This window comes from Corvus hawaiiensis, chromosome 3, assembly GCF_020740725.1.
Source record: "Corvus hawaiiensis isolate bCorHaw1 chromosome 3, bCorHaw1.pri.cur, whole genome shotgun sequence".
NCBI classification, from domain to species: Eukaryota; Metazoa; Chordata; class Aves; order Passeriformes; family Corvidae; genus Corvus; species Corvus hawaiiensis.
In genome coordinates this window covers 25,720,152-25,734,749 of record NC_063215.1, presented here as the reverse complement: position 1 = coordinate 25,734,749, position 14,598 = coordinate 25,720,152, and the positions used below count along the sequence as shown (strand labels likewise).

Here is a 14,598-nt window from a genome sequence, read left to right as displayed (position 1 = left end):
TTGAAACCAATGTCAAAGAGACGATATGTTTGTTAAGGAATTGTCATGTATCTGCCTGGTTAAATGCATTTGTGATTTTGCAATACGTGGTGTTAAAGCTGAAATAAAATCTGTCTCAGTGTTTATTGAAACTGATATGGTCATGTATTATGCCAGATTCAGCAGATCTGACTAACCAGCTCATGCATACAGCATTAGCAAATATAAGCTGTCACTGACGTGTATGCCTGTGTTGACTTTGTTACCTTGTAATCCATTTTGAGTGCTTTTTCTTAGGATTACCTTTTAATATGGTGTTCCTGTGTGCTTTTACAGCAGACAAATCTCTTTTAAGTTACTGGGGAAACATTTCTTTCGTCCATTAACTAAATATTAAAAGCTACAGGACAGAAATGGAGGTAGGAGTTGAAAAAATTCAATGAGGCATTATCTAACTTCTGATGTTCCAATGCAGGGTAGAAATCCGTGCCATCTAAGTGATGTCTCAGATTCCCTACACACTTCATGGGAGACTGAATGACTTCAGCATGTGGTCTGAAACATCAAAATGTTGATGAGGGAACTTTCTTGGCAAAGTCAACAGCAAAATTCCCTAACCCCATGCTACTATTGAAGTGCCTCAACATGAGCTGCAGTTAGTTATCTTCACTAGCTTGAAAATAAGGGTTAGTATTTTCCTTGGTGGAAAGACAGCCACAGCCATTTTTTAAAAAGAACTGAATGCTGTTCTCTGTTTTATGGCACCACCTTCTGGTGTTGGTGCTGCTTCCATCCATCTTCTGTGTTACTAGCTTGGTCTGATACGTAGCTCAGAGTACCTGGATGTGATTCCCACACCAGCCTGAAAAGGCTGAGCCCATGCCTATCCAAGTAGCTCATTCTTTTGACCACACAAACAGGTAAGACAGCCAGGGGAAAATGTTCCTTTTTAAGACTTCAAGACTCACTGTGGCAAGACAGGAGAAGTACAAACCTGGGCTTTACAGCCTTGTAGCTTCACATTGCAGAAGGAAGAGCTAATCCTGTGTACTTGTCTCAAAAACTCTTCACACATTTAATTTGAAACAATCATTAGACAAAATGCATGAACAATCTTCAAAGAAATACTGGAACCCAGTATTCTCCCTTTCAGATGAGAGTGCTGTATGGCAAAAATTAATGCTTTCTCCCTCTAGTCCAATCAGACTTCATTTCTTCACTTTGGGATGTCCCAGCTCCAGTGGAAAGAGGATGAATGCTACATCCTTACCCAAAATTATGTGTGTCCTGGGAATCCTGTCATCAATGATACTTAATTTCCCTCATCTGGGTATTAGATGCAGATCTCATACTTCAGGGGAAAATATTTTAATAATGAAGCTCTTACAAAATACTGCTTTTTCTTCCATCATGGTCAGACTCAAAGATCTTAAAGTTCTTTTCCAAACGAACTGATTCTATGATTCTCTGGTCCCAAAACTGTTTGTGAAGCAGTTAGAGTAAAATCAGTATCACAGGAATACAGATCATCCCAGCAGAAATTCCTTTATTTAATAACTAACACCTAGATACAATTGACAGACTACTTTTCACATGTAGAGTGGAGGAAATGTACTTCTCCCATTAAGCATTTAAGTCATCTCTTTCAAGAGAGAGCCTGTAAAACTGCATAACACCACAAGAGCCACTAAGTGTCCTGCTGTCTTTCAGAGTAACTCACACACCCTCCGTTTCAAATACATTTTACATACTTGCGAGTGTGTGTGTGTGTAAGCACATATATGAGTTGGGTTTCTAGTGTCTAAATATAAGACAATTAGAAAACAAAAAGTTTCTAAGACAGAAGGTAAGTTTTTTGTTGTTGTTGATTGAGGTTTAGTTAAATCTGAATTTAAATGGAGCTCTTCAAATTTTGTGATATGGAAGGTTCACTGGTTTTTGAAGTCAGACTGAAAACCAGCGCAGGTTTCATGTCAGAAGTACATTTCCTGTATAAAGAAATATTTTTATCCAACATATTCTCAACAGTATTTTCAGTTTGAAGTCTTCCCACTTCACAGTTTCAAGATGAAGAATATGAACTTTGGTGGGAGGTAAGGCAGACGCTGCAAATTGCTGGACTGCTAAAGGAGATCTTTTTGATTAGCAAACTAACTGCACTTTTCTGTTTCTGGATTTTTGTCCAAATGCTGATTTAGTAATGACAGAACACTTGACTGCAAAACAAAAAGGACTTCGTTTGGTTTTGTATTATGCATGCAGATAATAAAGACAGAGAAAATCCATGTTGTAATAAGTGTATCAGATTTCTAAGCCTCTCCCCAACAGAACTGCACACTAAGATTTTGCTCTCACACTAATAATTTCACAAGCTACCAAAGCCAGAAGCAAGAGTCACATTGAAGAGCAGAGATTCCTGCCTTTCTGATCACAATAATTTCTAGACCTAGATCTGTCATCTAGTCCTAGATGTAGCCTTAGCTTAGTCATCTGTCATGGTCAAAACTGGAGCTGAGTTACACTTAGTGATAATTCAGACAAAATTAAAACTAATCACATTCAAAATAAAGTTAATTAATCAGATGCTATTATAACAAGACAATACATGTGCTATTCCTGGTAACAGTTGAATAAGAAATAGCAGTCCATTATCCTGTGCTCACCAGAACCAGATTGTTACAAAGGTTTAACAAAGACAACTCACTGGCAGTAAATACAAGCTTAAATCTAGCAAAAAAACTCAACTATAAAGAGAAATGCAGGGCTCATAGCCACAAAGTGGGATCCAGAATGGTGTTCAGGGACCATGACTCCCAGTACACGGCAAGGGGACAATTAGGCACTTTGGGTCTTGTCTAGAGACAATGAATAGGAAACACAGCTGATGAGATGGGTCATAGCTTCTCTCTTGAGACGCAGGCACTTCAGCCCCAAGCAAGTGACTTTCTCCACTGGGCTTTCAGACCAAAAAATTCTTTCTAAAGTTATTGTATTCAAAGTGGCAAACCTCATTCATTTCTTTTAGAAACATATTGGGGGAGAAGTTAAAAACAGTTTCGGCAACAGCATTTTGGAGACAAAGCAGATAGTAATTTTAGTTCTGAAAGGGGTTGTAATCCTGATCTCCTCCTACCCTACAAGTGCTCCACCATCAAACTACAGGCAGCTTATCTGTGACTGCTGCTTGACAAATAACTGCATCAGGTACTTGGTACCTGGGAGCCTGCTATACAAAACTGCCACATTTGTGCTCTTTATCAGGTCTCTAAAATGTTTCTGAGTGGATTTTTTTTATTTCTTCCAGATGAGTTGAGATCAGAAGGGTGGGCTTCAAAGATTGCCACTGTTGATACAGCATTTATACCAGTGTCATGTGCAGCTAAAAAAGTAGGAATTGTGCAGCTCAGGAGAGATCTGGCAATCTACACAAATAAGAGAGAGCACAGTTTTACCTTTTTTTTACCCCTTTTTCAGCTTGTGAAAGGTTTAAAATAATCTAACAAATATAAAAATATTTTGTATGCTTAACTACAAAATTCCATAATTTATAGTGGTTTTTTAATATATATTTTATTATCGCATATGTACAACAGGCTGGCGTTCAGGAATAGCCTTGAAAAGCATAAGCAACAGAGTAGTTCATCTGTGACTTTTATAATGGGCCATAAATGTTTCAGAAGAATGATCTGGCGAGGGACTTCTTGACTCGTATTTTGTTCTGCAGGCTCTGAAAACAAAGAATGTGCATTTATGTAACAATAAACTATACAGCTTTTGGTTTGAACTTTGGCTTAATTGAAATCAGTGGCAAAATTCCCCTCTTTTTATGATGAACACTGTGGTATAAAATAATCCCCTTCATAGTTATTAATGCATTGCTCTTTCTTCCATCTTCTGTATTCTTTAAATCTGAATTTTCTTCATATGCTGATATTTCTGTAACTGCAAACCTAAAGAGAAAGCCTCTGTTCCCATATATCCTTGACTTGCCTTTTGCATTTTTCTATGATTCCTCTTTGATCTGCCTCGGAATTTAATAATGCAATTTGACTCAATATCCCTCCCACTATATATAGCTCCTGCTACATCATGCTCTGTTACCTATCATCTGACAGCGTAATTCTTGAAATCTGGCCATTTAATTTGGTCCAAGAAAATGTATCATTTAAGAAAAGGCCATGTTCATTTAACTAAGTGAATGCACATTTCTGTTTTCTTACCAAGCATTGGTGTATGGGCAGTTTCTCGTATGGAGGGAGGGAGAGAGGGGGGAGAAGGAAAGGATGGCAGGGATGGTGGGTGTTGTTTAAAGACTCCTATGAGCAAAAATGGCATTTGGCAAGAATATTAACTACAATAGCAGCATTCATGATTTGGTTTCTAAATACGTTATAATGCTGAATATTCTCATTTCCTTTTTGCATTACCACTGCCTGCTATGGGGCTAGGAACACAGTCTCACAGAATTTCTGAATTCAGATTTCACCTTCCCCTGCCATGGGACAGGAAATGAAACCTCCCAAAGCCTGGGATCTCTGCATGAATGGAGGGCATTGTAGATACATATCATATTTCACTCTTCCCTGCTGACACCCACAATGTCAGTTCTTTCCATCACTGGGACATGCTGGACTGTTTTTAAAGACAATCACAATGTCCACCTTTTAACTAAGTCAAAACGTTTTATTTTCTGTTTTTTCAATTTCCTAGAACCAGTGATTAATATCCCTATCAAATTACCTGATCTTTAGGAGGGTCAACAGGACTATTCCTAGGATGAGAGCTATGCAGGAGGAGTAAGCAATAATGTAGACAGTTTCACCTATAAATAAAAACAGAAAACAGAAATTAATCATTTACTTTTTTAGTAATAAGAAACAAATTTGAGATCTGTGTTGGAAAGCATACATATGTAAACTAAATTAGCTATCAATTTTGACAAAATTAATTAAAAGGAGGAAAAAGACCTAGATGTATGTCAGTGGTAGGAATAACTCTTCCTTTGCTATGTGATACTAAGTAATTTTCTTTTAGTAAATACCAGCTCCAATAGTGCTTCATATGTATAGCAGTACCTTTCACTCTGCTTCAGGGGAACAGCTTGTTACTATGATTTTTGTTTTGGAGTATTCTCCCTATTGATTTTAAAATGTTAATTTTATTCTGTGTATCAGAGCAGACTTGGCTCTTATCTACTAGACTTATTTTCCAGTTTCACATCTTACAGTAATTACAGTGTGGAGCAATACTTCACCTAGAATCAAATTAATGTAAAATGGGATCTAACACTGTTTTTCTGGGCCCCATTCCCATAGAGTTTCCTCTTTCTGTTAGGCTTCTCACCAAAAAGTCACTTAGGTGGCTTATGTGCTAAAAATTCCAACTGTTGAAAAACTGGGAGCTGTTTCAAATTTTCTTTTCCAAATGAGGAGCAACTTATTTTTCCTAAAACTCTATTGCTTTTGATCACATATTCTGGAGGAAATGTTACAGTTGAGAGTGTTAATGTAAGCCCAGGACATGGGATGGAGAGGTGTGGAAGTTAGATGACAAGAAGGCACAAATGCAGAGCCACAAGCATAAAACACAAGACCTTCCTGTGACTTTCCGGTTGCACTGATTCTGTCATCTTCATACAATCAATTAAGTTTTGTTTATATAGGAATTCAAATGCAGAGGGCCTTAGCTGCTCCCGAGCTTCTCTATCTTATGTAACCAATGGAACATTCACTAAGGAAGAGATGGATTCCTGGACTCATCACTGAGTCAATGAGGCCATTTCTGGTCTCTGAGTAAGTTATCAGTTACAGTATGTTCCATGTGTTGTGTATGTGCACACACAAACCCTAAATGAAGCATTTCTGTGTACACTGCATATATGCAGCAGGGTGTAGAGTGTCGTGTAATACAAGCACAGCTGGTATGGATGCTGGAGCAGCCCTGGGCAGAGAGAGTGAATATGTGTTCCACAGCAAGGAAAAAAATGAGCTGAGCAGGAGGCTGGACCTGCCTGGCTTTCCTTGTAGGAGGGTCCTCACTTTTCTCAAAAAACTATCCCAAGTTCAAGTTTTCCAATATAAGGAAATGAAAGCAATGATCAAACCACCACAGTTTGCACAAATGGAATGAACATTCCATTTAATCCAGTAACCTACTGAAAGAAACTTAATATGGTGAATATTTGAAGAAAGAGGGGTGAGGCCTATCTTAGAGAAGGACTGCTAATAACATATATTAAAAACTACATCAGCAGTTGGCCTAGCTCTCAAGTTACAACATTTCTTTAAGATGATGGGTTTTAGCAAAAGAGTGATTTGTAGGCATTTTTTTCAGTTTCTGAATCTTAATTGTACATGCAGCTACCTTTGAAAACTTTTTACAAGTGAAGGAGCAGTTGTAGGGGTAACAGTTTCTTACTTTTTTGAAGTGGAAAGTGACTTTCACACATATTTTAGGCAAATGGAAACTTTTAAAGTACGTCACCACAAAAAATATTGTATCTAACAAATTCTATATTATAATTACAGTCATGGATGTTTAAAAATGGGCTAATAAACTTTCAGCAGAGCATGATGATCTTTTTCTTATAAAATTTCTGAAAGGTGCTTCATTTCAATCAAACAAAACACTTTGAAATGATGAAGTGAAATCATTTTTTTCTGTTTTTTTGACAAAATCTGAAAAAAATGCCACGTTTTTGATGAACTGCTGGTAAAAGAGATGTTGATTCAGTTCTATTGGGAACAAAGAGGGATTTCAGTGATGGGATCATGCTAGAAACCATGTATTGTCTTACACCTGCTGAGAAGTGAGGAAATTTGTAAGGCTAGGACAGGGCAAAGTTTTGTGGCTGAAAAGCTGATTATGCATTTTATATATTTTTTTGTGGTTTAACCACTTGAACGAGTAAGGAGTGCAGAGACCGAACGGACACAAGCGAGAGCCGGCATTTCCGCAGGGCTGTGAGGTGCTGGCAGGGCTGCTCTGTGCCACAGAGGTGGCCAGCGGCTGTGAGAGACTCCTGGGCCTTCTCACCCCAGGGCAGGTGTGGAGCAGGGCCACCAGGGCTGCAGGAAGCCTCTTGCCCTGTGCAGGATGAGCTGCAGACCGCAGGGACCCGCCGGCAGGGCTGCAGGTACTGCCGGGGGCCGTCTGCAGACAGACACACAGACACTCCCGGCTGCGGGGCTTGCGGAGGGGAAGTGGGAGCTCAGCTGGAGCCGACAGCTGGAAGCATGGGTGGGATTCCACTCTACTGCAGAGCTACCTCCTTACGTACACCGAGCGCAGATTCATCGGACGGACTAATCCCAGCTTGGGCTCAGAGGCTTCCTGGCTACCTGCAGCTTGTCACAGGCTTTCTTCTACATTTATAAACCTGTCAGACTGACAGTGTTTGACACCTGACAAATTAAAGTCACTGAAGCTGAAATAATCTCAGTTCTGGCATACTTACAGATAAACCCTGCCAATTATTTGTTTATCTAAATACTCAGAACTGCAATACTCCTCAGTAGGAAATACATAAAACAACAATTTTCAACAGTTTTGGGTCAAGCCCAATTTTATTGTATCTCACAAGAACAAGGTAAGTATTTCTATCTTTCTCTTCTGTAAAAACCCCACAACTTAGCTCCAAAGTTCCATGCTGATGAAAGTAAATCCTTATCTTCCCACATGAATCATTTTTCAAATTAAAGTGCAGGAAGCAATCTTTTCAATTATGTGGTTCTGTAAAGTCATTGATATAATTTGCATAGGATAAAGTCAAAACCAGGCTGAAAATGCAAAATTAGGTACACATATTAGAAGTTTGGACAAATTTTATTTATCACTTTTTGATATTGTTTCCAGAATGAGATCAAATTCTGGCCCCATCTAAGCTTACAGGAAAAGTCTCATTAACTTTTATATGGTTCTGACTCTGCCCACATCACATCTTGATAACAGAGCTGTATCAGCCCACAGATGACTCTGTGGGCCTGTTCCCTCCTGAGATTGTGAATGTGTTTAAATCCAGTCAAGATTTTTACATAATCCTGGTATCACATTTTTACACCAAAAGCTGGAATAATATTTCAACTTCCATAGTTCTATTTATTTGCAAATATATTTGAATATATGTATATATGTTTAGATTTATTATTTATTGTGAAAGACTCCTTCTATTAAAGCAATCTTATCCAATGGGATGACCTGCAATGCTGCTGAATAAAATAGAGAAATTAACTGTTTTTTTGAACAGTAAACTATATTTTAGAGTATAAAACTAAGAAAAAGATGAAGACATACTGAGTTTCTTCTGAGCATGTTCATCCATAGATGGCCATTCATTTCATCTAGTGAAAGAGTTCCGTGTCTCTTTCAATGACAAACTAAGTAAAGGATTCTTCTGAGATTTTAATGTAGAGACATCAGCAGATTTTATCTCATGTTTTTCAAGAAGAAAATAGCCAAGAAGAAAATGTCTTCGGAAGTCTTCACACATGTGAAAAGCTATATTTGACAACTTAACTGTTTTGTCTCTGTGCCCTGAATTCTTCTTGGGATTTGATTTCATTAAAGAGAAATATTTTGTGAAGACAGTAACTCCCCTTGCAGCCTGAGTAATGCACATTTATTAGCATATGAATCTAGGACACTGGGTTAGATTTTTGGCAGTGGGATTTATGAAACAATATGCAGTATGGTTTTTACCATCAGGCAGATATCCTGAATCAAATTTTTCCTCTTGACCTGTTTTTCTATGAGACTTTTATGGCTTAAGAGTTCCCATCTAATGTACATGACAGCTACAAGAGAAAGAATATTTTATTGTATGGTTTAGGCTGGTCAGCATTCTTTTTATTCTAAGGCCATCCAAAGTTCTGTTAAGACTTCAAGGAGAGGTTTTTGGAAAGTATTCAGACTTCAATGTGAACAGAATTAACTGGATGCAGGCTGCTTCTTGCAAATATTTATCTGAATCTCCGAGTTAAATTTATAATGCATTTTACCCACTGAAAGGATCTTCAGTTAGAACTAGTCACAAGGGTGAAGTATCTCACATTTTGCATTTTCTCACTTAGTGCAGTATTTCTTGTATTATGACTTGCATTATTTAACCACTAGAGTCTTGCTCCAACTAGGGATTCAGGCTCCCTCTGTAATTGGCAAGGAGAAGTCAATACTTTCAGAAATGCAGTCCAAAAAGATTAAGACTACTCTTCCTTAGAGGGTCCCTGACTTTCTTCTCTGGCTACACAGAGCACTTGGATGACATGCATGATTCTTAAGTAATTTTAATGCTAACGCTACAGCCAAATGCTTAATTATGCACATACAGCTCTCAGGAATCCCATTCCCTTAATCCATTTTTATACTTCCCAGGTTGCCCACTTCAGCAATAGTTGAAGGATGGAGAGGTTAGAAGTCACTTCATTTTCTATTGCATGCAGAGATTGAATTATTTTTTTCACAGTTGAAAGTGTTCTGTATGAACAGTTCTGGGAAATAATTTGTAGTAATGTCTGGAGAATTGTAATCTGCCCTGCACAAGGTAGAACAGGTCATTCTCATTAGAGGTGGTATCTGTGCATTAAGCTCTTTAGTGTTCTCACTCTGTAACTGGGCCCCTCAAAAGGAAATATAAAATAATATTATTTCAGCAATGAAAACATCTGTATATTAATTCAATATCCTTTAACCTTATGTTGCTTAATTTCTTAATTTTAATGCATGGAAATAAAAGCAGCTGCAGCTCTTCAGCCCATGGGATACTGTGTGCCCTTCTGTTGCATGAGAAAGTAGAGTCTGATGGAGTGTAACACAAGCCCCTTCTCAGACCACCATTTACTTGACTTCTAATTTTGTTGCTGTAACTACTACAGAAAGCTAAGAGAGATAGAAGTAGGTGTGACATCAAAGCTAATAATTGTATTACACATTATGACTACTACTCTCTAATGACTGTACAGAGAGTCAGGCTCTGGCAGGCTTAATAACCTAATTTTCCCCAATTATAATACAGTGATTGTGAGACATCTATTTCAAAACCATTTATCAGAGTAATTGGTTCAGTCTGATTAACTTTATTTTGTGGATATATAAGCTAAGCCAAACAGGTAGGGAGATATCCAGACTGAATGGAGGAGCAACAGGTCAAGCTCACCTGACTGAAACCACCTGAGGGACCCAACCTTTGGCCTTTTCTATCCTACATGAGGGATATTTCAAGAGTAGTTCTGTGGAAATCATGGAGTGACTTGCCCAAACTCACCATTAATTGCAGAAGAATGGAGCTGTGCTCCGGAATTCTTTTCGCCTGGCATTTCTGTATTTACCCAGTGAAAACCTTTCTTCTGAATAGAAATTCGACCTGAATATTGGAAAGAAAATATCTATTCAAAATATTACTTTAAAATAATTATACAAGTGAATATTTTTTGGTATTTTGCTAACAGCCACAGAATTTATAAAGGGAGGTATTTAAAAATACTGTTTACTGATACTTGATGAACAAATTGAATGAGTGCAAAAGAGTTCTTCCTTTTCCATCTCAGTTAAACCTCCCCTGTAGTTTTTCTTGTGGGTGCCAAGCATGCTTTGAAAATATTCTCTGTCACAAAACAGCTTAAATTCTCTTTTCACATAAACTGTTTTAAAAATAGGCCCATCAAAAGAATTGGGTTCACCAAACCAATACAGAAGTGGAGAGAAAGGTAGTAGTCTGAAGTAATTTCCACAAGGCAGAGTATATTCTCCAACTGCATTGCTAGACCTCAACAATTTTTTTCACAAAGGCCTGTCCTCTTAGTAGGCATAATTTCATTAACATATCTGAAAATACACATCTTCTGTTGAAATGAAAAATAGAAGGTTTACTTAAGTAGCACAGTTTACAGAGAAGGAGGCTAAACCATACAAGGGTACATCTGGTCACACACATGAATGGCAAGACATGAAATTTTTATTCTTTTGTAATGAAAACAACATAAGAAAGGCATATAATCTGCAGCCTGGAACAGTCCATTGTTATTGTCCAAATAACAATGGACTAAACTTACCTGTAATTTGGTTTTTTTCTGTGAGACCCAAAAGTACAACCCAGAGTTAAAGTATTTTGGAAACTTAAATTTTTTCTTCTCCTCACCGACATTTTTGCTTATTCCTGTTGAGACACTGATCCTACAATGGCAATGATCCACACTGTCCTTCTCCTTCATACAGCAGCAGTCAGTCACAGTTCTTGCCTTTTACTGAGTCTGCAGCAAATGCAATCCTGTGAGCACAGCCTCGAGAGCAAACACTTGTAGCAAAGGCAGCGCCATGCAAGAGTAGGAAGATGAGATGGTGTAAACACTGCTTGTGGGTCTGTTCACACCAGTTCTGGAGGCAAAGATCCCTTTTCCAAATTCTGGGTATTTGCCTATTCAGAAAGGTCATTGCCATTGTAAGAGTGGAAGTCAGCCAAAGATCACCACCAGGCCAGAGGGATAAGTCAGCAGATGGGGTTGGGTGGGCGCTGCAACAGAGTAGTCACTCCACATCTCTGAACTGCCACGCAGAGAATGGCATTAAAAACATGCCTTATAATAAAACCCATAATCAACACCAACATCAGTTTAGCTACATTACAACTGGCATCTAGACAAAAAAAAAAGCAATATTAACAATAACCTGCAAGTGTTCTGTAGAGCAGGTACTGATCAACCAAAGGCTCTGGATCCCCAAATTCTTTTTGCTTAACTGCCAGGAAATTGTTGCACCACATAAGCAACATAAGCTTCTCTTCTTTAGTCCCAATTAGGTTAGGGAAGTTTCAATCACAAAAGCCCTCAAACCATTTTATCCTGAGACTGCTTCAGGGAATGGCAAAAGCTCGTCAGCAATTATTTGATTATTCAGACATGAAGATCATCTTTTTCTTTTGTAGGTTAAGAAATAACTAACACGATGATGTGTTCACTCATTTGGACCATTAAATCCAGCCATAAAGCAAACAAGTAAATAATATTCATCAGCAAAATCACTGCTAGAAATCTCAACTCTAAGCGTGTTCCATTATCCTTGTCCAGAGGAGTTATACAATTTTTAGTATTTTCTCGGAGTCTGGATTTGAATAGTGATTAACTAAATTAAGAGCAGTGTTTCAGCAACTTGATTTTAATTTTTGGGTAGCCTTCGAGTGACACGAAAAAAAATTACACCCTTATCATTGGTACCATTTTGGTTGCTAGAACTAAAAGAGTAGCTACTTTATTCAATGAAATGCATGCGCACAATCCCTATGTTTTCAAAATACAGTCCATTAGATAAAACTATGAAAGAGCCATTTCTTTTCATTGAAATCTTTAGATATTGTTTGCTCTCCCAAGTTAGTTTAAGAATATATATAACTCTAGAGTATACATGTAGAAGGTAACTGGCATAGGGCATGATGCACTAGTGAGTAACATATCCTAAGAGGATTTATATTGCAAAATAGTTGGTGTAATAGATCAGAGATTTGAAGAGAAGAGAATACTTTGGTCTTTGATGTGGTTGATGGACCAGATGTCTGCATGCAGATGGAGCACTGCAGAGGCTGCAGATGAACCTTTAGGCTCAGTTTTATGCTGCAGGAGACCAGGACCCACCCTTTGACAGAGAACCACCCTGTGATGTGACCCATGACACAGTAAGTGGGGACAAACAGGAGGTTTGCTTTGAAAGCACATTGCAGATTCAGACTAAAACACTAATATTTGCTCCCATATTGCCACTTATTGCATTAACAATTCTCTTAACCAAAGGCTTGGCAAGGACATGTATATTTAACAAAAATAAGTTGATTAAGTTGATAAGTTGATAAGTTGATAAGCTGATTAAGCACATGAAAGCCATTACTGGTTCTGAGAAAGTACCTACCTACCTGAATTACACCCAGTGCTTTTACTTAAGACAAAATCCTAAAGCCTTCATTCCTATTTAACATCCTACTTAAATAATTGAAGTTATTTTTTGTGGAATTAAGTCTGTTGCTAAATATGTGTAAGGCTTACCAATATTTAGACTCCAAGAAGAAAAGAAAGAAAAACAAAATGCTACTTCATATTATTTCGAGAAACAATGTATAAAAGTACAACATTAGGCCAATGACAGGAAGACCTTGGACTTTTTAAATCTGCATATTGATACAGACTCCAGAAATTATTTCTTTATTTCAGAAAATTCAAGTAATGAGACATGTAGTCAATTTCATTGGTTTACTACTATAATAAATTTTTTCTCCAAAGCAGAGGAAGAAAACTGTATGTCCAGTTTTGTGACAATAGCGCTACAACACAGTTTGTACTTTGATCTGGATTTTAAAAAACCCACAGCTATAGATCTTGCTGCAACCAGTGGTAGCAAAGATTTAGTAAAGATTTGGTGTAAATTAGCATCTTAATTCTCTTTAAAACTAATTATTCTGTAAAGCTGTATGTGTTACTCACGTAGGTCACTGAAGCAGGATTTGCTGTGCAGCATGTGGTGGAAGAGCTCACACAAAGGCTGCTCCAGGGGAGGCAGATTCTGGCAGGTGCACTCCATGTGCAGCATCGTGCCCCAGTTGCTGATGTAGGCTGCTTTGCAATCAGCGTTGGCAGAACAGGGCATGTCATCTTTGATTAAAGTTTCAAGACAAGCTTCATCCTCATAGCATTTTTTTGTCACATGTCTCCAACACTTTGACTGAAAAGTTACGTATTTTTTCCTGGTAGGGGAAAAAAAAAGGAAAAAAAAAGAAGTATGCAATGACATTTTAACAACTACAATTGTGATTTCATAAAAGGGGATTTAAGGAACACCACTAAAAGAGAGTGTAATTCCAAGGTACCACTTAGGCCTTAAAAATGGCAATATTCAGAGATGGCTGACAGAAATTCTGCTCTGATTTTGAGAAAAAGCAACTGCACTTCTAATCAGCACCTGCGGAGATTTTTCCAGAGTCCAGTAAAAAACAGTGTGAATTCCAACAGTCTCAGATACTCAGAGAAGAAATGTGAATAGAGGAATCAAACCAGCCACGACAATGAAACCACACCAGGGGCCGTTCCAGTGGATCAGTTTTTCAGTAGTGTGAAGGAAGAATAAACATTCAACTTATTTTACATTAACTAATCAGCATCCAATGTCAACCCCTCGGCCCTGCCGAATGCTAACAAAATACGAAATGTCCAAGGCTCAGGAAAAAGTAGAAGTAATTCTGTTCAACTTAAAGACAAACTGATAGCAGAGATTACATGAAGAATTACATGAAGAATTAACTTGTTTCCCAGCTCAATAACCTCAAATTATTTCCAATTATTTGCTGTTAGGATCGAATAAAATTGGCCTTCAATGCACTGTATATGACAATAGAAAATATCCATTATAAATTAACTAAAAAATATGTGGATATTAATTAAAAGAAAATCTATCAAATTAAATCTTAGGGGTTGATAAAGGTAAAGTCTTTTATATTGTATAATATATAGGTTAATACAACATTAAGGTATTAAAATATTCTTCCTTAATCATAGAAATAGGTTATTAATTTGCTCTTGATATTGTGTAGTAGCTACAAGCATATCACATGGAAAAGCATGGACTGTTGCAATACTGGCTAGAAAATTT

At 37.6% G+C, this 14,598-nt stretch overlaps 1 protein-coding gene across 5 annotated transcripts in view; it reads right to left on the bottom strand.

Moving 5' to 3' along the window:
- Positions 1–1,508: 1,508 nt before the first annotated feature.
- GFRAL (GDNF family receptor alpha like) overlaps positions 1,509–14,598 on the bottom strand; it is a 28,038-nt gene continuing 14,948 nt past the window's right edge. For 4 of the 5 annotated variants that reach the window (XM_048298877.1, XM_048298878.1, XM_048298881.1 and 1 more), the window contains 4 exons: positions 13,437–13,696; positions 10,238–10,336; positions 4,720–4,801; positions 1,509–3,706 (listed from right to left, as the gene is read on the bottom strand). In XM_048298877.1, the coding sequence (XP_048154834.1) occupies positions 3,619–3,706; positions 4,720–4,801; positions 10,238–10,336; positions 13,437–13,696 (529 nt within the window). In that variant the 3' untranslated portion in view covers positions 1,509–3,618. The remainder of the gene's footprint in view (positions 3,707–4,719; positions 4,802–10,237; positions 10,337–13,436; positions 13,697–14,598) is intronic. The other variant, XM_048298880.1, reaches the window with a different exon arrangement.